Source organism: Oncorhynchus tshawytscha, linkage group LG02 (assembly GCF_018296145.1).
Source record: "Oncorhynchus tshawytscha isolate Ot180627B linkage group LG02, Otsh_v2.0, whole genome shotgun sequence".
Taxonomy (NCBI): Eukaryota; Metazoa; Chordata; class Actinopteri; order Salmoniformes; family Salmonidae; genus Oncorhynchus; species Oncorhynchus tshawytscha.
This window is the reverse complement of record NC_056430.1, coordinates 25853803-25873787: the sequence shown is the minus strand read 5'-3', so window position 1 is coordinate 25873787 and position 19985 is coordinate 25853803. Positions and strand designations below refer to the sequence as shown.

The window sequence follows — 19985 nt, the reverse complement described above, 5'->3', positions numbered from 1 at the left end:
AGAGGTTTGCTGCATCCCCTGTCTGATGCATGCACTGTCACAAAGCAGCTGCTCTCTGCTCACACGCTCCCCTCACCGCTTCCCTCACAGGACATAACGTCCTGATGCTGGATACTCACGAGTCCAGAAAGCAGCCTCAACCGCGTCCTTCCCGCATCCACAACAGGCAGTCTTGATGCTCATCCCCCTTCCCATTCAGACAAATCCCTCAAGCTTTCTCTCTCTTCTGCTCTCTTTCTGGCTCTTTACCTCATTCCCTTATTCACATAGTCTCTAAGTCCACTGCAGGGCTGCCGTATGCTGCCTGATGGAGAAGGGTACTGCTCCACGTATCAGCTCTTCGTTCCTCCCCCTATCTCTCTCTGCCTCACACTCTTACTATATAAATCCCCCTCCCTCTCCCTCTACCTCATAGCCTCTCTCTCACTCCCTCTACCCCAGTCTCTCTCTCCCTCTACCTCACAGTCTCTCTCTCACTCTCTCGCTCTCTTCCCACCATCTGCACTGATTAGAATTGCACAGAGGCACTCTGATCTTGCTAGTGCTGAAAAGACACCACCGTCAGAGGCAGGGAACAAGCACTAGGAGCCTAAAAATCACAGACCTCTCTGAATGGAATGACTAGAATATAAAAAAATATGTATGTTTCTCCCCTTCTACATGGGCAGTGATTTCAAAGCTCGGCTTCCCATTGCTTTACAAGGGACATTAAAATAAAGAAAATGTTCAAGCTTATTCACAGCGTCCTTAATTCATTTACATCTCGCTGTGATGATTGTGCGAGTGAGGCAGCACTGACTCAAGTCAGTGCAAATCTCTCTCACACACGCACACGCACGCGCAAGCACATGCACACGCACACACACACACACACACACACACACACACACACACACACACACACACAGACAGTGTTTAATGGACTGTCTCTCATAACGACTCTCAAGTCCCTTTCATTGGATACCCCCCACGGGGGGTGCTACAAGATGACAGGAGAAACATTACACTCTTAGAAAAAAAGGTACTATCTAGAACCATAGAGGGTTCATCTGCTGGTTCCAGGTAGAACCCATTTGGTTCCATGTAGAACACTTTCCTATGGGGACAGCTGAAGAACTCTTTGGGAACCCTTTTTTTCTAAGAGTGTAACTCCTTTTGTTACGTCAGCACATATCACAAACTATTTTAGAATACAACAGTTGATGCGTGAAGCTTACAGATAACTGCAGGAATCAAATGTGTGAAATGCAACAGGATAATACAAATGGGCACACAGACTTCTATTGAAATAAAACCAAATAGGCCTTTGCACCCACCTATGCAGGGCTGCTTAGTGCTTCCATCACTGGTGTTATCTGGATACAGCTACAGGCACAGAGTAATTATGCAGGCTTTCAGTCTGCCTGTGAATGCCTCACACATCCCATCCTCAGCCAGCTGGCCAGAGGAGGAGAAGTCATGGTTACAGAGGCAAAGTGAGGAGAGATCGATTTGAGCTCCTGCCGTAATTGGCCGGCTGTAACAAAGTTGCTCTACCTTAATGAAGGTAAAGGTCAGGTCTTTGTGACCACGCATCCGAGATAAGCTCAAGAGCTAACACTCATAATTCATAATCAAGAACAGACAGCCCTTCTATTAGACATGCTTTGGGATAGAGAGAGAAAGGATGAATGCACTCACTACTGTAAGTCGCTCTGGATAAGAACGTCTGCTAAATGACAAAAAATAATAATAATGTGAAAAGGAAAAGGAAGACAAATGAAGCAGACAGATAAGAGATGCACATAAAAAGATGAATAGTGAAGATGATGACATGTGCATGTGGGGGAGATAAGATGGTAATAAATAAATGGGAAAGATTGGAGCAGACTCATTACGTTTCAGTCAGACCCCTCCCTCTACCCCCAGAGCTTTACCGATGGCAGCTTCTTTAATATATCACTCAAACAAAGCCTGTTAAAGATACCAGCCCTCCCCACCCAATTACAGCCATTAATTTAGGACGACATCAGCTCCCAGGGACCAGCAGGGCCTAATTACTGAGTGATTGTTACTGTTAGGGGGAACTGGGTTACTACCTCAGCCCACTAAACGAGTCTTCACGTCCAGTTTGGGCTAGTGGGCTTCCGAAGGGACCGAGAGAGGTACCTAGGTCTAAACTTGGCTCTGGGAAATATTTACGGAGAGTTAATGGCTCTGCTATCTAGATAAAGCACTGCCTCTTTATCAATGTGAGAGTAGCGCTAGCTCTGTCAACACATCCACAATGGCAACACTACCGAAAGGAACCGCAAAGCTAAATTAATTCACAGGAACGGAAGACGGACACTATATCTTTGAACGTCAGAGGAGTGACAAACACATACTGAGCTGCAGGATGCCTCCTGTGTGTTGTAGGAGAGCTCCCTCTCCCTCCCTGCTCGCTGTTTAAGTTCATTTACTCAATGCTCCTGTAACAGACAATTGAAGCACTTTCAAACCACAAATGCAAACAGCACATCGTTTAAGCATTCAATAGGCAGGGATGTTTCAAGAGGCAAAATGGCACAGCAGTCACAAAAAAATATATTATAGTTTAGGTTTAATTAGCACAGGTCATCCCTAGGAAATAGTATCTATGGAGAAAGAGGGATGAGAGGAATAGGAGGGAGAGAGAGGGATGAAAGAGTTGGGGGATAATATAGCTCCTTTACAATGGTGGAATAATGTAGGGGAGAATAGTGACAATTTGGCTTCCCTCTCTCACACTCACTCTTTTTTCCTTTTCTTGATATCTTAATCCGGAAGGACACTTTCATTTTGTATCATTTAATTTTGTAGGAGAATACAATACCCTCATTATGCCTTTACCAAGAGGGCAAGTCAGTCAACACATTTTGGCTAAACGTAGGGCAGCAGGTAGCCTAGCGGTTAGAGCATTGGGAAAGTAACCAAAAAGGTCGCTGGTTCAAATACCCGAGCTGACAAGGTGACAGATCTGTCGATGTGCCCTTGAGCATGGCACTTAACCCTACTTTGCTCCAGAGGTGCCGTACTACTACAGCGGACCCTGTAAAACAACACATTTCACTGCACCTATTTGGTTTATGTGACAATAAAACATATTTTGTTGAAAAACATTTTTTAATCTCCTCTCCATGTCAAATGACAGAGTAACAAGCAATCAGGTACAATCAGGTGATAAAATCAGCTACATCAGCTATGAATCAGCTGAATCTGGGAGAGGCTCCTGCTGAGTCCTCTTTATAAAAAACTCAAAGTACTGAAATAGTATAGAAGCACCGTCTACATCAACAAACACATCAATTACCATACTTTCCAGCCACGTTAGAGTACAATAACATCAGCTATAAAAAGAATAGTAAATGAGTGGTAGATGAAATTGGAATAAGAAAAATATATACTTTCAGCTGAAGGAGAGGAAACCACAGTGAGTTTCATTAGTGAGTTTCATGACAGTGGTTATGACTAATCATAATATTCAATTATGCATCAAGGACCATATATGGACGTTATGACGGTGGCCTGTTCAGTGTAATGGACACACATTGTCAGAGGCTGTATGATGTCATGATGTAAAAGACCCTAGCACAGTCAGCCTGCAGGGTGGAACTATTACTGTAAATTAATAATGCATATTAATAATACACATTACAACATTAAGCCAAAAGAGTGTCATTATCAATATGAGGTTGACCAAAAATCCTCATTGCACAATGACCATAATCCACTGAGGTAAATAGCTTTGTGGAATCACATTATAGAAAAGTTTCTAAGGGAGATTTAGAGATCCAGTGTACCAAGTTGAGGATGTAATCTAAATAAACTGAGCATTTGTTAGTTGGCTTCTCACTGAGAGCCACCTGAAGGATAGACTCGATGAATCAGAGAATAGATTCAGCCTCTATTGAGACAGCACAGGAGAAATGATAGTCACGTGAAGTTTGAATTTGATTTCTCTTAAAGTGGAAATACACTTCACACCACAAAACCCCATACAGATGACACAAGTTTCACGCAAAACAAATTACACCTCGAATTGTTATGATTTATGGGAAAAACAAATCTTCATATCTTTTATGTCTTATAATATGGTTGTTGGCTTCTAATGAGCCTGTACAGCATAGAAACAGTCTGCCTCTAACAAATCTGGTTAACCCTTTACCAGTGGTGTAAATTACTTAATTAAAAATACTTTAAAGTAGTTTTTTGGGATATTTGTACTTTACTTTGCTATACATATTTATGACAACTTTTACTTCACTACATTCCTAAAGAAAATAATGTACTTTTTACTCCATACATTTTCCCTGAACACCAAAAGTATAGGTTACATTTTGAATGCTTGGCAGGTCAGGAAAATTATCCAATTCACTCACTTATCAAGAGAACATCACTGGTCATCCCTACTGCCTCTGATCTGGTGGAATCACTAAACACATGCTTAATTTGTAAATTATGTATGCGTGTTGTAGTGTGCCCCTGGTTATAAATAAAAATAAAATAAAATTGTGCCATCTGGTTGGATTAATATAAGCAATTTTTAAAATATTTTTGTTGATACTTAAGTATATTTTTGTGATTACACTTAATTTTGATACATGTGGTATATTTAAAATCAAATAGTATTTTACTGGGTGACTTTCACTTTTACTTGGGTCATTTTCTATTAAGGTATCTTTACTTTTACTCAAGTATGACAATTGGGTACTATTTCCACCACTGCCCTTTATAACGCTCTGTCATAAGGCCTACATAGAGCTGTCATAAGATGGCTTACTGTTTGTATGCAACCTGTACCTACATGTAGGTATTTACCTGTGGTGCGCTGCTGGTCATTGGATGACTCGATGCCTGCTCCAATCAGGTTCATGAGCTTCTCAATCTGTGGAAGAGGAGTGAAACATTAGGACAAACCAGATATGGTTACCCCCAGGTAATGATCATCAACATGTGCTCCTAAATCTTGTTTCTGTGTGTTTACAAACAGTATACATGGATGCTGACTAAGGAGGAGGGCAGCAATGATGGATGAAGAGTAAAACAACAACGTGGTGGGTAGTGTTTTATTGGTCCTTCACACAGGGTGTCAGGGTGAATTGCAATTTAAAGCGATTGAACCTTCAGTGCGCAGGGACAACCTGTAGGCCAAATTGCTTTAGATCTCTGCAAAATGACCTTTATAAGATTCAATAAGGCTCTCTGCCCCATCTCTGAATAGAAAGTGAAAACATGCAGTATACAGAGTAAAACAACAAGCCTGTGTGGAGGTTAACACAAAACAATCCAAGCACATCATGGGCCTAAAACATATGGCCTTAGAAAATAACTAATAAACATTTATCTTATGAAAGCAAAGTCAAGAAAATATTGCAGTAATATTGAACAGTTCAGCTCTGTCTGTTTGTGTAAGAACTGGTGTTGTGACATTCTCCAGTACCCTCTCCTCTTGGCAGACTGAGATTCTGGGAGGAGAACTTCTCAGAGCAATGGAGGGAGCTTGCTGTACTCTAACTGTTCAGGAGGTAGCTAATGCCATAATACAGTGCTATCCAGTGATTTAGCCAGCATATTCTACTATTATAAAAGCCTGAAAAGCTGAATCCGCTTTCACAAGTGACACTGGAGACATAGAAAGGGTTATTTGACATACGATTTAGTGTTTGAGAAGCCCTATGCACTTGTGGCATCAATGCACTTGATGCTAGTGGCATCAACACTCAGAAAAAGCCTTGATTCATTTAGAAGCCAGACACGTGGGAAGCATGGCAGCTCCCTCCAGCGATACAGACCTCACATATTCCACATCGAATTAACCCAGTTACATTCTATATCACACACGTACCGTCAACACTTTGCCCATATGCTATAGGGCACCTTATCTCGTCCCAAAAGCAGTTGTTTGAGGAATTCCATCTCATTACAATTAAAGAGCTAGAACATGCTGGGACTCTTTCAGACTGAGAGTAATACAATTAAGGCTACACAACTGTTCCACATCATCACTCTTGCCAGATGTACAGGACATCAGGTGAGAACAAATCTGTGGAAAATCTGTACAAAAATCTAGTCAGTGTAGCTATCATAACGCATCACATAATATATGATTTTACAAAGTGAATTTGTGACCCCTTAAGGGTTCTGATATAGACTTTCCAGTAAGCTCTTGAGTGGCAAGCCTTTGATTAGTGCAAAAGTGGATTGGAATAATGAGATATAGAGACCACAAAGAAATAAATGATAACACAGTTATGAAGTGAAGGGCCTGTTGGTGGACTCTGTTAAATCAATTGTGTTCCTCTTAAAGTGATCACGCTGCAATCAGTTGGGATCTATATGCTAATCCGCTTAGTGGGCCATTCAATATCTGCTGATGATGCCATGCCGCTGTCACACTGCTCTGTTACCCACACCAAGGAGCCAGGGAGAAGACCTGTTGGAAGCTGCTTACTCCAACTGGCTCTTCAACCCATAAAACCTCCTCTCCAAACCAGGCCCTCTCATGTGTCTCTGCCTCTTAAGGGTCTGTGGTTACATTTGTATAGTGATGCATGACCACATTTTTTTAATGGCAATTCAACTAATTTGGGACAGTCAAGCTATCACTTAGCTAAGTCCCAATATAAACAAATGTAAATGTGTTAGTTATACACCCATCTATGTAGATCATGATGAATCTCTGTCAGCTATATGCTTTGTGTGGGATCAACGTGGTCTCAGGGAAATTCATATTATCCTGTTACGTTTATAGATTGCGTTGTGAATGGAACAGCATATGTTGTCACACCCTGACCATAGAGAGCCATTGTTTCTCTATGGTATAGTAGGTCAGGGTGTGAATAGGGGGTGATCTAGTATTTCTATGTCTATGTTGTGTTCTAGTTTATTTTCTATGTTGGTGTTTTGTATGATTCCCAATTAAAGGCAGCTGGCAATCGTTGTCTCTAATTGGGGATCATATTTAAGTTGTTATTTTTCCCACCTGTGTTTGTGGGATCTTGTTTATGTTTTGTTGCCTGTTAGCACTTCATTGACTTCACGTTTCGTTCTTTATATTTTTGTGCGTTTCACTAAATAAATATGTGGAAACCATATCACGCTTCACCTTGATCCGATGATTCTAACAACGAACGTGACATATGTACATTATCATACGGATTATAGGACGTATTGTATCATACTTATTACACTGTATGTCCCCCAGATGCGCATACATTTTGCTGTATGTTGTTTTTGCCGGATGTCTAGTCCGCATTTACTTGACACACATATACTTCACAAAGCTGCAGAAAGGCTTGCAGCATGGGGAAGGTTGTTTTCGCTGTCTCTGGGTTCCCTACCTTGTTTGACCAAAGCGCCAGTTGCTACCGGGACCTCCATGTTAAACATGTTGCATGGAGACATATTGCCAATGCGATTGGATGACCTGGTCAGTTGAATGTGAAATAGTTTGCTGGAAAGTGGAAGCTAGGTGCTGGCAATTTCTTAGCTAAGCTATCTAGAAAAGTAGTTAGCTTTGTAGTTAGATAGTTAGCTAACTTCTGTTCATACCACCGCAAGGTAAAGCCACGCTTAAGTTGAAAATATTGAAGGCATGTGGTACACAGAACGCACCGCAGTCAAGTGTGGAATTCCCAATGCAGCGTTGCAGACTGCTCCATTGACAATTAATCACTTCCACTGGAACACAATGAGTTTGATGGTCGTACAATAGCATACTAATTGGATGCCATACCTTATCATACTTATCATACTTTGTTCTTAGAGGACATATAATAGTATGTCTTTCTCTGCGACCAGGTTGTTTGTTGTGTCCTAACAACAAAGGAGAATTTCCATAGCAGGTTATGTTAAATGGGTTAAATTTAGAATAAGTGTGAGGGAAATGTAACAGGATCACTATTTTAGGACAGGCCACAGTACAGACTAATGGACAAGTGTACAAAGACCCATGACTGAAGACATGTTTTTTTTTCACCTTTATTTAACCAGGTAAGCAACTGCGACCTGGCCAAGATAAAGCATAGCAGTTCGACACATACAACAACACAGAGTTACACATGGAATGAACAAAAGATACAGTCAATAATACAGTAGATAAAAAGAAAACAGGGTCTATATACAGTGAGTGCAAATTAGGTCAAATAAGGGAGTTAAGGCAATAAATAGGCCATGGTGGTGAAGTAATTACAATATGGCAATTAAACACTGGAATGGTAGATGTGCAAAAGATGGATGTGCAAGTAGAGATACTGTGGTGCAAAAGGAGGTAAATAAGTAAATACAGTATGGGGATGAGGTAGATAGATGGGCTGTATACAGATGGGCTATGAACAGGTGCAGTGATCTGTAAGCTGCTCTGACAGCTGGTTCTTAAAGCTAGTGAGGGAGATGGGAATCTCCAGCTTCAGTGATTTTTGCAGTTCGTTCCAGTCAGTGGCAGCAGAGAACTGGAAGGAAAGGCGACCAAAGGAGGAATTGGCTTTGGGGGTGACCAGTGAGATATACCTGCTGGAGCGTGTGCTACGAGTGGGTGCTGCTATGGTGACCAGCGAGCTGAGATAGGGCGGGGCCTAGCAGAGACTTGTAAGATAACCTGTAGCCAGTGGGTTTGGTGACAAGTATGAAGCGAGGGCCAGGCAACGAGAGCATAAAGGTCGCAGTGGTGAGTAGTGTATGGGGCTTTGGTGGCAAAACGGATGGCACTGTGATAGACTACATCCAGTTTGCTGAGTAGAGTATTGGAGGCTATTTTATAGATGACATCGCCGAAGTCAAGGATCGTTAGGATGGTCAGTTTTACGAGGGTATGTTTGGCAGCATGAGTGAAGGAAGCTTTGTTGCAAAATAGGAAGCCGATTCTAGATGTAATTTTTGATTGGAGATGCTTAATGTGAGTCTGGAAGGAGAGTTTACAGTCTAGCCAGACACCTAGGTATTTGTAGTTATCCACGTATTCTCAGAGTAGCCGTCCAGAGTAGTGATGCTGGATGTGCGGGCAGGTGCGGGCAATGATCGGTTGAATAGCATTTAGTTTTATTTGCGTTTAAGAGCAGTTGGAGGCCACGGAATGAGAGTTGTATGGCATTGAAGCTTGTCTGGAGGTTGGTTAACACAGCGTCCAAAGAAGGGCCAGCAGTATACAGAATGGTGTCGTCTGCGTAGAGGTGGATCAGAGAATCACCAGCAGCAAGAGCTACATCATTGATGTATACAGAGAAGAGAGTCGGCCTGAGAATTGAACCCTGTGGCACGCCCATAGAGACTGCCAGAGATCCGGACAACAGGCCCTCCGATTTGACACACTGAGCTCTATCAGAGAAGTAGTTGGTGAACCAGACGAGGCAATCATTTGAGAAACCAAGGCTGTTGAGTCTGCCGATAAGAATGTGGTGACTTGGCCAGGTCGATGAATACAGCTGCACAGTAATGTCTCTTATCGATGGCGGTTATGATATCGTTAAGGACCTTGAGCGTGGCTGAGGCTCATGACCAGCTCGGAAACCAGATTGCATAGCGGAGAAGGTACGATGTTATTCAAAATGGTCAGTAATCTGTTTGTTAACTTGGCTTTCGAACACCTTAGAAATGCAGGGTAGGATAGATATAGGTCTGTAGCAGTTTGCGTCTAGAGTGTCTCCCCCTTTGACTGCGGCAGCTTTCCAATCTTTGGCAATTTCAGACGATACGAAAGAGAGGTTGAACAGGCTAGTAATAGGGGTTGCAACAATTTCGGCAGATAATTTTAGAAAGAGAGTGTCCAGATTGTCTAGCCCAGCTGATTTGTAGGGGTCCAGATTTTGCAGCTCTTTCAGAACATCAGCTATCTGGATATGGGTGAAGGAGAAATGGTGGGGGCATGGGAGGGTTGCTGTGGAAGGTGCCAGGCAGTTGACCGGGGTAGGGGTAGCCAGGTGGAAAGCATGGCCAGCCGTAGAGAAATGCTTATTGAAATTCTCAATAATAGTGGATTTGTCGGTTGTAACAGTGTTTCCTAGCCTCAGAGCAGTGGGTAGCTGGGAGGAGGTGTTCTTATTCTCCATGGACTTTACAGTGTCCCGGAACTTTTTTGAGTTTGTACTGCAGGATGCAAATTTCTGTTTAAAAAAGCTAGCCTTAGCTTTCCGAACTGCCTATGTATATTGGTTCCTAACTTCCCTGAAAAGTTGCATATCGCGGGGGCTATTCGATGCTAATGCAGAACACCACAGGATGTTTTTGTGCTGGTCAAGAGCAGACAGGTCTGGAGTGAACCAAGGGCTATATATATTCCTGGTTCTAACTTTTTGAATGGGGCATGCCTATTTAAGATTGTGAGGAAGGCACTTTTAAAGAATAGCCAGGCATCCTCTACTGTCGGGATGAGGTCAATGTCATTCCAGGATACCCCGGCCAGGTCGATTAGAAAGGCCTGCTCGCAGAAGTGTTTTAGGGAGCGTTTGACAGTGATGAGGGGTGGTTGTTTGCTCGCAGACCCATTACGGATGCAGGCAATGAGCCAGTGATCGCTGAGATCTTGGTTGAAAACAGCAGAGGTGTATTTGGAGGGTGAGTTAGTTAGGACAATATCTATGAGGGTGTCCGTGTTTACGGATTTGGGGTTATGTCTGGTAGGTTCATTGATAAGTTGTGTGAGATTGAGAGCATCAAGCTTAGATTGTAGGATGGCCGAGGTGTTAAGCATGTCACAGTTTAGGTCACCTAGCAGCACGAGCTCAGAAGATAGATGGGGGGCAATCAAATCACATATGGTGTCGAGGGCACAGCTGGGGGCAGAGGGTGGTCTATAGCAAGCAGCAACGGTGAGAGTCTTGTTTCTGGAAAGGTTCATTTTTAAAAGTAGAAGCTCAAATTGTTTGGGTACAGACCTGGATAGTAATACAGAACTCTGCTGGTTATCTTTGCAGTAAATTGCAACACCGCCCTCTTTGGCAGTTCTATCTTGTCGGAAAATGTTATAGTTAGGAATGGAAATGTCAAGGTTTTTGGTGGTCTTCCTGAGCCAGGATTCAGACATGGCTAGGACTTCCGGATTGGTGGAGTGTGCTATTGCAGTGAATAAAACAAACTTAGGGAGGAGGCTTCTAATGTTAACATGCATGAAACCAAGGCTTTTATGGTTGCAGAAGTCAACAAATGAGAGAGCCTGGGGGATGGGAGTGGAGGTAGACACTGCAGGGCCTGGATTAACCTCTACATCACCAGAGGAACAGAGGAGGAGTAGGATAAGGGTACGGCTAAAGGCTAACAGAACTGGATGCCTAGTACGTTCAGAACAGAGAGTAAAAGGAGCAGATTTCTGGGCACGGTAGAATATATTCAAGGCATAATGAACAGACAAAGGTATAGTAGGATGTGAATACAGTAGGGGTAAACCTGTGCATATAGTGATAATGAAAGAGATATTGTCTCTAGAAATAGCATTTAAACCAGGTGATGTCACTGCGTGTGTGGGAGGTGGAACTAAATTGTTAGCCGAGGCGCGTTGAGCAGTGCTAGAGGCTCTACAGTGAAATAACACAATAGTTACAAACCAGAACAGCCATCGACACGGCATGGTGACGTTAGGGAAAGGCATGCGTAGCCGGGTGATCATACAAGTCCAGTGCGTGGCTTCAGGCAGCTAGCGGCACGGGGCTAGCAGGCTAACGGAAAGGCCTTAGAGGGATGATGCGACGGAGGAAAGTCTGTTGTGGCCCCCTCGTGCAGTTACATCAGAGGACGGATCAGCAGGGCTCCGTGTGGTAAACCAGGCCAATTGGCAAAATATGTATAGTGTCTGAAGAAATACGTCCAAATAGTCCAGCAGTCCAATGTGCTTTAGATAGCTAGCAGGCCGCAGATTAGCGGCTGTGCGTTCAGGGGTCGTTAGCTGCTATAATTCCAGGTGGAATTTTTGTTTTATCATAATAAAAATGTCAAAATTTTTACATAAATAAAATAGGTTCAGAGCTTGCGGTAGGAATCCGGAGATATGGAGAAGAATAAGTCCGACTAGCTCTGGTTTGAGTCGCGCTGTACAGACTGGCGAGAGTTGTCCAGGATAAAGGTAGCTGATGACCGCTAGCAAAGGATAGCTGACAGCTAGCTAGTGGCTTCGGAATGTATTCGATGGCCTCGTAAGCCAACAGTCCGTTGTGCTCTAGACAGCTAGCATTCAGGGGACGTTAGCTGCGAAGGTCGGAAGGTGATAAGGTTCAGAGCTTGTGTTAGGAATCCGGGGATAAGGAGAGAAAAATAGGTCCGGTATGCTCTGGTTGAATCGCGTTGTGCAAACTGGCGAGAGCTTTCCGAGCTAGAGGTTAGCTGATGACCGTTAGCCTGCTAGTTAGCTGGCTAGTTTATGTTGGAGAGATTCCAGTAATAGAGGCAAAGAAAAATACTTTAGAGAAAAAGCAGGTCCACATCACATTGGGTGAGGCGGGTTGCAGGAGAGTATTTTGAAGTGAGGGTTTAGAAAAATATAAAAAGATATGCGAAGAAAAATATATAAAAATATATATACCTGGGACACGACAAGATGAAGGACAAATACGTCTGACTGCTACGCCATCTTGGAACTTCACCATGTCAGAGATGTCAGAGGTGGGCTAATTTGTATGGATGCTTTTTTCACCTGGTTCAATGCTGAACTACCCGTTGGCTCTATCGGCTAGATGATGAGTACAGAATTTAAATCAATAGATTTTTTATGTTTAACCAAGCAGGTTTGCTCACATTCCCGCACCATAATGACAGCCTGCTCTGTGTCAATTTGATGCAGTGGGCGGGATGGGGACATCAGGCGGGAAAGCGACATGGCCTTCGTGTTTCGCTGGGTGAGATATTTTTTGTCAAAATAGATCTTATAAATAGATGTTCTCTCTGCCCTAGCTAGCCACATAAATTATGAACTGAGTTAAACCAGCATATGTGCTGAACATGTTAGTCCTCTTTCCCAGCTAAAATTATTTTCAGCCAGGGCCCCAATAGACTGCAGCAATGTTAACACGATGAGAGAAATGGACGAGAGCATGCCACAACAGACTCAGACACACACATACACACACACCACCCACTACAACCACAATCATCTCTCCGATACAAAAGGGTCATTTGAAGTGTGCTCACTAAAGAAAGGAGATATTCTAAGCGTCTCTAATGGCTAGAGGTATCGATGTATGCATCTGTAACATGTCTGGTTTAGACAGATGTGTCTTTAGAGAATTTAACAGATGTAAAGCTGTAAAGCGGTTGATCAGTTGTCATCATACATGTCATTAACATACTGTATGCCAAAATGTCCTCACTATAACGCTTATATCAAATCAAATAAATGGGACAAGCATAATCAGGGTGAGATAATAACAAGGAATTACAACTATAAATTACTTCAGACAATTGTGGACAGAAATAAATGCCCAGCTGAGAATTTCAAGCTCTAACTGCTGGACATGCTGTAGTCTAAATCTGAGTGTGTCTAAGGGATGAGAGCAAACCAATCTCAACAGGAATATGGCCTCCTCTGCAGTTACTTCAACATATTGCAGTATGCAGTGTGTGTGTGTGTCACACCTGGCTTGCTCTCCTCCTAAGTGTGTGTAATGTAGACACTAGCTCTGGACTGTCCGAGAGGGACGGAACATTGTTGATCTCCTTATGAGTAAGCCTGAGTAAGTCTTTGCCCTTGCATCCTCTCCCCCCCCCCCTGCCCCAAATGACACTAGAAAAGAAACAGACACACCGGGGCAGCTGCAAAACAGGATGCCCTTAAGAACAGAACAGGACACCCCTCCCAGCGTGGCCTGAGTAAACAGTCCTGTCAGAGAGCAGAGAGAAGAGGGAAGAGCAGAGAGGGGGCCAGGGCACCAGACAGTCCTGTCAAAGAGGGGAGAGCAGAGAGTGGGACAGGGCAGCAGACAGTCCTGTCAAAGAGGGGAGAGCAGAGAGGGGGCCAGGGCACCAGACAATTCTGTCAAAGAGGGGAGAGTAGAGAGGGGGCCAGGGCACCAGACAATCCTGTCAAAGGTGGAGAGCAGAGAGGGGGCCAGACAGGTCACCAGGCAGTCCTGTCAAAGCACCAGGCAGGTCAAAGAGCAGAGAGAGGAGGCCAGGCCCACACAGTCCTGTCAGAGAGCAGATGGGAGAGCAGAGAGGGGGCCAGGGAACCACATAGTCCTGTCAGAGAGCAGGATGGGATGAACCAGAAAATACAATAATTTCTATCTAGACTAGAGTTCAAAACAGTACAGCGTCAGACCAGGATTGAAGTAAGTGTTGAGGCTGGGGTTGTGGCATGCATTAGCCTACTGGAAAGCAGGGGAAACGGGGGAACAGAAGAGATGTCAAGCCATGCGCGGGTTGACCCATAGTAAGCAGTCTGACTGTATTAGGAGTGACAGCCCAAGCCCAATTAGACTTGTGTGCCAGGGCTGCTATGGGGTATCGGTGGGAGAGATCAGGCCACTCATGCATTCAGCACAGTCGCAGGCATTCTGCAGCGACTGTATGGGTAAAAGTCAGCGCCACTACTGCCCCTTACCTCCTGTCTATCACTGTTCTTCCTTCCTCTCTATATCACTCTTTATCACTCATTACAACTCCCCCTCCTCTCCCCTCTGCCCCTAAAGGAATTAAAAGCTATATTTGAAGCCTGACTATGCATTAACTCTCCCAGTGCCAATCCCTGCCTATCACCCCACCCAGAGAACCCAGAGAATTACCTCATCCCACTCGGAGGCGAAGGAGGGCGATCTCTCCATCTGTTTGTTCCCAGAACTGCAGTTAGCCACAGACTCACAGCAGCTGTTCAGACCCCCATCCTCCTCACCCAGGGGAGACACCAACAGGTCTGAGTCCGACTTGGAGAGGCTCCGGGTCAACTTCAGGTCCCCCGGAGGCTTCAGCCTGACTGGAGGGACAGCCACAGCCCCTGTTGACTCCCTGGCCTCAGCCTTGGCAGTGTGGACCACCGTGGCATAGATGGGATCAGCGTCCAGGAGGGAGGCTGACATTACTGTGGAGCTGCTTGTGTGGCAGTGCTAGGATCCTAGCCTCCCTGTACCCAGGCCTCAGGCAGCAGTCTCTCTTCTTATACCAATGGTCAGTGCAGAGAGGGCTGTAAAACACTGGAGGATCCAGCAGTCTCAGTCTGTACAGAGCTTCCTGTTGAATTCTGAGGAAAAGCCAGACAGAAGGGGTGATGTAAGAAACAGTGAGGCAGGAAATATCTGTGTCGTGACACTGATAAGAATCCGCCTACTAAATAATTTATGTTTAAAACATATTAAATCTATTCCGTTTGGTGAAACGGAGCGTGTAAGAGAGAGGATTGCTGCGTGTGTCCATAGCTCAGATACAATCATCAGGGTCCACCCACTAGTTGTATCCGGCTGCCCTCCCCTTAGTGACTGCTGCCTCCGAGTTTTTTATGCTTTCCTTCCCCTCTCTTCACGTCTCTCTTTTGCTTTTTCTCGCTCTCGCTCTCTTCCTCCTCTTTCTCTTTCAGCCTTCGCTTTTATTCTTGAGCAACATTCTATATTTCAAATGGTTGAATTTCAAACAAGACTGCCTCGATAGAAAGACTATTCCCAACTAGATGAAGGAATGAAACGGACACCAGTGTAGTCAAAAGGAAAATTAAGAAATTAATGTGATACACAACACACACAAACATACACACGCAAACATAACACACGCAGAAAATTATTCCAGTAAGGCACAACAATATAATCAGATTCTGAATATTTCAAAGGAGTCTAGCTGCTTTATACAGTTGTAAAAATAATGTCCTGTGCTTGCTTTTCAAAAATGAATCTAACACAGCAACAGTTAGTTGCAACAGCTGCTTTCAGGAACTGTAATAGCCTTAACAACGTCATGTGAAATCCCCATTGATCAGTTTTACCATACCTGCACACTTTGTCTTTGTCTGTCTGTGTTCGGAGAAGAGCTGCCGTCCTCTTCCTCATCTGTCCTCTGACTCCCTATCAGAGGACCAAGTCTGTCCTCTGACTCCCTATCGGAGGACCAAGTTTGTCCCGTCCCGTGGTGGGGATCTGAGGCCTGGCCTTATTATGACTGACAGCTAGGGTAATCAGGTTACTGACGCAGTGGGTGCCTGCCTATTCAGAGGGAGGGCTGCCTGCAAGGATTCCTCCACCACGCTCTGTGTGCTGTACCACTGGGTCTTGGATAAGCCCCTGAATGAATTCAAGTATATTTTCTGGTCAAGATATTTGCTCCATTAGGCATTTGAAGTTGACTGCCAGGCATTTCAATGGTTAAAATGGGTGAAGAGACTTGATGGCTTGACGAGAATGCAGAACGGATCCCACACACTCTCATATACTGAGCAGTCTATTCATCAGGGGTTGATTCTGACAAAAGGCTCTCTTGTAAGGCATCCTTAACCTTCCGAAGCACCCGCTGTCATGCACTGTGTACCCCTTCCCTGTAGTGCCCTCAGTCAGCCAAGTCCCTGGCCCGCCCACCTCTTCCCTTTGGGTAGTACTGGTATGTACAAGACACAAGGGATAACATCATAGCCAGGGCGAGAGAGAGAGAGAGCGAGACAGAGAGAGAGAGAGAGAGAGAGAGAGAGCACACTGCTCAGAAATGATGACAAAAAACTGAGGTGAAATAACCAAATTATTCATAAATATTTAGTTCATTTTGAAAGGTTCTGGGCGTTGAAAAAATGTTTACAGAGATGTAATGATGCCTTAATGGTATATTAGAGAAACTAAAAGAAGAAGGAAATATGTATGCTCCTTCATCTGGCTGCAGAGCTCCAGGGCAGAGAGAATGACTCATGAACACGGTCCTCCAACCAACCAAGCGAAGCACAGCCAGCAAACACAGCAGCACAGTGTAGTAAACACACGCAACACAAGCACCTCTCTGTGTTTCAGTGTGTTGTATGCTCTCTGACTCACAACTACATTTTAGATTTTAGGGTTCTTAGGCATTTGGTCTCTGAGGTACTTTGCACCCATGTATCCCAAGGCCCTCAATTGACATTTTCATAACACTGCAGGATTCCAGAAACACTCTGTTGTTCCATTACTTCTCTCCTGCTTGAAATCATTACTTATCTTTGCAAACCTGGTGCTTTACATCATCTCGACAAGCCCCAGATGACCTGCATTCATTCTATGAAGTTTGTGTTATAAAGATAATCAGCCATAGATGTTATTGCCTTCTGTGAAGCAAGCTGTTTGGCTCGAATACAAATCTTAGAACCAAGCGAACTCATACCAGTGAAAACGGAGAAAATAGGAAAAACACTGCCTAAGGCCTACCTCTCAGAGACACCTTGTATAAAATGAAACCACACTTTCTCTGTGTCTGATGATTGTTTTAACCCCATTTCATTGCAGTATATTAGAGGGTTATTATGCCTGTATACTAAGGATGAGAAGTCCATCCTTTAGAATCATGAGAGAACTCCATTAGCTAAGTCTTACTAGGGATTTGGAGAATTTGCCTGGGCCATGACACTGACTCTCAGCCTCTTAGAACTTAGAAGCTCTTACAAAGTCAACCTGTCACATGTACTGTATCTCAGCACTCTCGTTTATAGCCCGGAATGTGGTGCAATTGAAAAGACATGTTGGACTGTGAAACAGTAATTAAATTACAATCTGTGAGAGTTATGTAGGCTTACAGTTACTGTTTGAACTGAAACACACATTTTCAATCATGTTAAATTATTTATACCAGTTAAATGTAAGTAAATGTAATCGAAAATGTAGTCTATGTAATCCCCAAAAGTATGTATTTATCATGAGAGGGCCATGAACAATAACTAGTAATTCTGTATACTCCAAGAAAGGTTAAAATCTCAACTTTATGGTAAAAATAGTTATAAATTGCTGAGGTGTAGTCACTTTTGAGCTCAAGTACACAGTACAAATATGATACAAATATGAAAATATTAAATATTTTATATGATGTATTTCCTATTCAACAAAACTGTATGAATGAGGCTTTAAATAACGTATATGCATTCTAAATATAGTATAATCAAATGATAAAATGACTAACTATAAGATTTCACCTTCCTTATAACTGTAAAATGCATACGGTGTCCACAGATCGATTTATAAGTGAAAATGTTGGTCGGAACCGGTACCAGAACCATGCAGGGACTTTACATCTAAGAGGCTTAACAGTGTAAGGAAAAGAGTAAGCCTATCGTCCATCTGTAAAAAATATCAACTTACCCTAATCTACATCAACTCAGACATCCACAAAACATAAAAGATCATGGTAGTCTGCGGTCAGCACAGATACAAAACAAAAGACATCAACCAGCTCAGAGAGCTCATTCAAGATGGAAAGGCAGTCCTGTAAGAGGCTTATAACTGTCACAGTGGAGCTGACCTCCCAGCAGAGGAATATGAAGGAGAGCACGCATGGCTGAGTGAAAACCCAGCACTGAATATCTATTAGTGTACTTTCATCCCAGAGGAGAGACGAGAGACGACAACCTAACAGACCGAGACTGTAGTGTACACCATGCCACCAATGTTTTTCCTCAATCAACAGGGGCTTGGTCATCTCTGGAAAACGTGAATATGTTCAAAAACAAACAAGATGAACTGTGGAAGAGACATACTGTACTAGAGGAAATGACATCCAATGCAAAGGTAGATACACATCTTGACTATTGGTTTATTTCCCCTTCCAGTCTTAAGAACTTGATAGAGATACTTTTTAAGTGGCTTACCTGTACAGGTATTGGAAACAATGTCTTTAATTCAAATGGTACAGTAAAGCAAGATGGCCCATCACACTGGCATGTCTGGAAACTACACTAAATACTGTATTATCCCAGTAGACAAAAAGAGTCAATGCAATTACAGTATTTAGTCACACTAGCTACTTAGATTTTTATACAACTTGGGATCATATACACCAGTTATTGCTTCTGGCCAAATGCCGATGTAAAGTTAGCAAGCAGCTCCTAAAGTAACAAAGCACACCATGGCACCATACCATAATTTGTTTGCAAAAAGGGAATGAGAAGAGAAAATATGCTATGTGAATACATGACTGTGACTGTGTATGTATGTATGTGACTGTGTATGTATGTATGTATGTGTGTGTGTGTGTGTGTGTATGTGAGTGTGTGTGTGTGTGTGTGTGTGTGTGTGTGTGTGTGTGTGTGTGTGTGTGTGTGTGTGTGTGTGTGTGTGTGTGTGTGTGTGTGTGTGTGTGTGTGTGTAAGAGCCAGCAAAGAAGAGGGTTTCCTGTGCAAGTTAATGCTTGATTTGGTGAAAACAACACTCGGCACAGTTCCATGTTTGTGGATTTCCAATTAGGAGCCAGTGATGACAATGACCAGTAAGACTTTAAACATATTCACATTGTCATTGCGCTTGGCACAGATTTTGAAGAACAACACCAAAAAAAGTAATCATGCAAACAGTAAAAAGTATTCTCTTTGTTGTTCTGTCAAATGCTCATGCTCTGATCTTTTTTTTAAAACATACCCATTTGAAACTGCCTATTTCTCAGTCCCAGAAACCAGAATATGCATATGATTGTCAGATTAGGATAGAAAACACTCTAAAGTTTCCAAAACTGTAAAAATATTGTCTGTGAGTGTAACAGAACTGATATTGCAGGCGAAAACCTGAGGAAAATCCAATCAGGAAGTGCCTCTTATTTTGAAACCTCTCTGTTCCTATGCATGCCTATCCTCCATTTAAAGGGATATCAACCAGATTCCTTTTTTAATGGCTTCCCTAAGGTGTCAACAGTCTTTAGACATAGTTTCAGGCTTTTATTTTGAAAAATTAGCTTGAAAGATCACATTGTGTAAGTGGATAGGTGGGGGCTCTCAGAATGAGTTTTGTGCTACAGAGTAAAGCGGCCATTGTTTCTCCCGGTGTTATTGAAAAACCTACACACCCGGTTGATATATTATCTAATATATATTTTAAAAACAACCTGAGGATTGATTATAAAAAAACGTTTGACATGTTTCTGTGGACATT

The 19985-nt window shown here is 43.2% G+C and overlaps 1 protein-coding gene across 4 annotated transcripts in view; it reads right to left on the bottom strand.

Annotated features, from left to right (window-relative positions):
* anks1ab (ankyrin repeat and sterile alpha motif domain containing 1Ab) overlaps nucleotides 1–16278 on the bottom strand; it is a 37760-nt gene extending 21482 nt beyond the window's left edge. For 3 of the 4 annotated variants that reach the window (XM_024380130.1, XM_024380106.2, XM_024380121.2), the window contains exons 1-2: nucleotides 14703–15318; nucleotides 4819–4885 (exon numbers count right to left, since the gene is read on the bottom strand). In XM_024380130.1, coding sequence (XP_024235898.1) covers nucleotides 4819–4885; nucleotides 14703–14993 — 358 coding nt within the window. In that variant the 5' untranslated portion in view covers nucleotides 14994–15318. Of the gene's footprint in view, nucleotides 1–4818; nucleotides 4886–14702; nucleotides 15319–15891 lie in introns of those variants that run through there. The other variant, XM_024380113.2, reaches the window with a different exon arrangement.
* Nucleotides 16279–19985: the final 3707 nt, after the last annotated feature.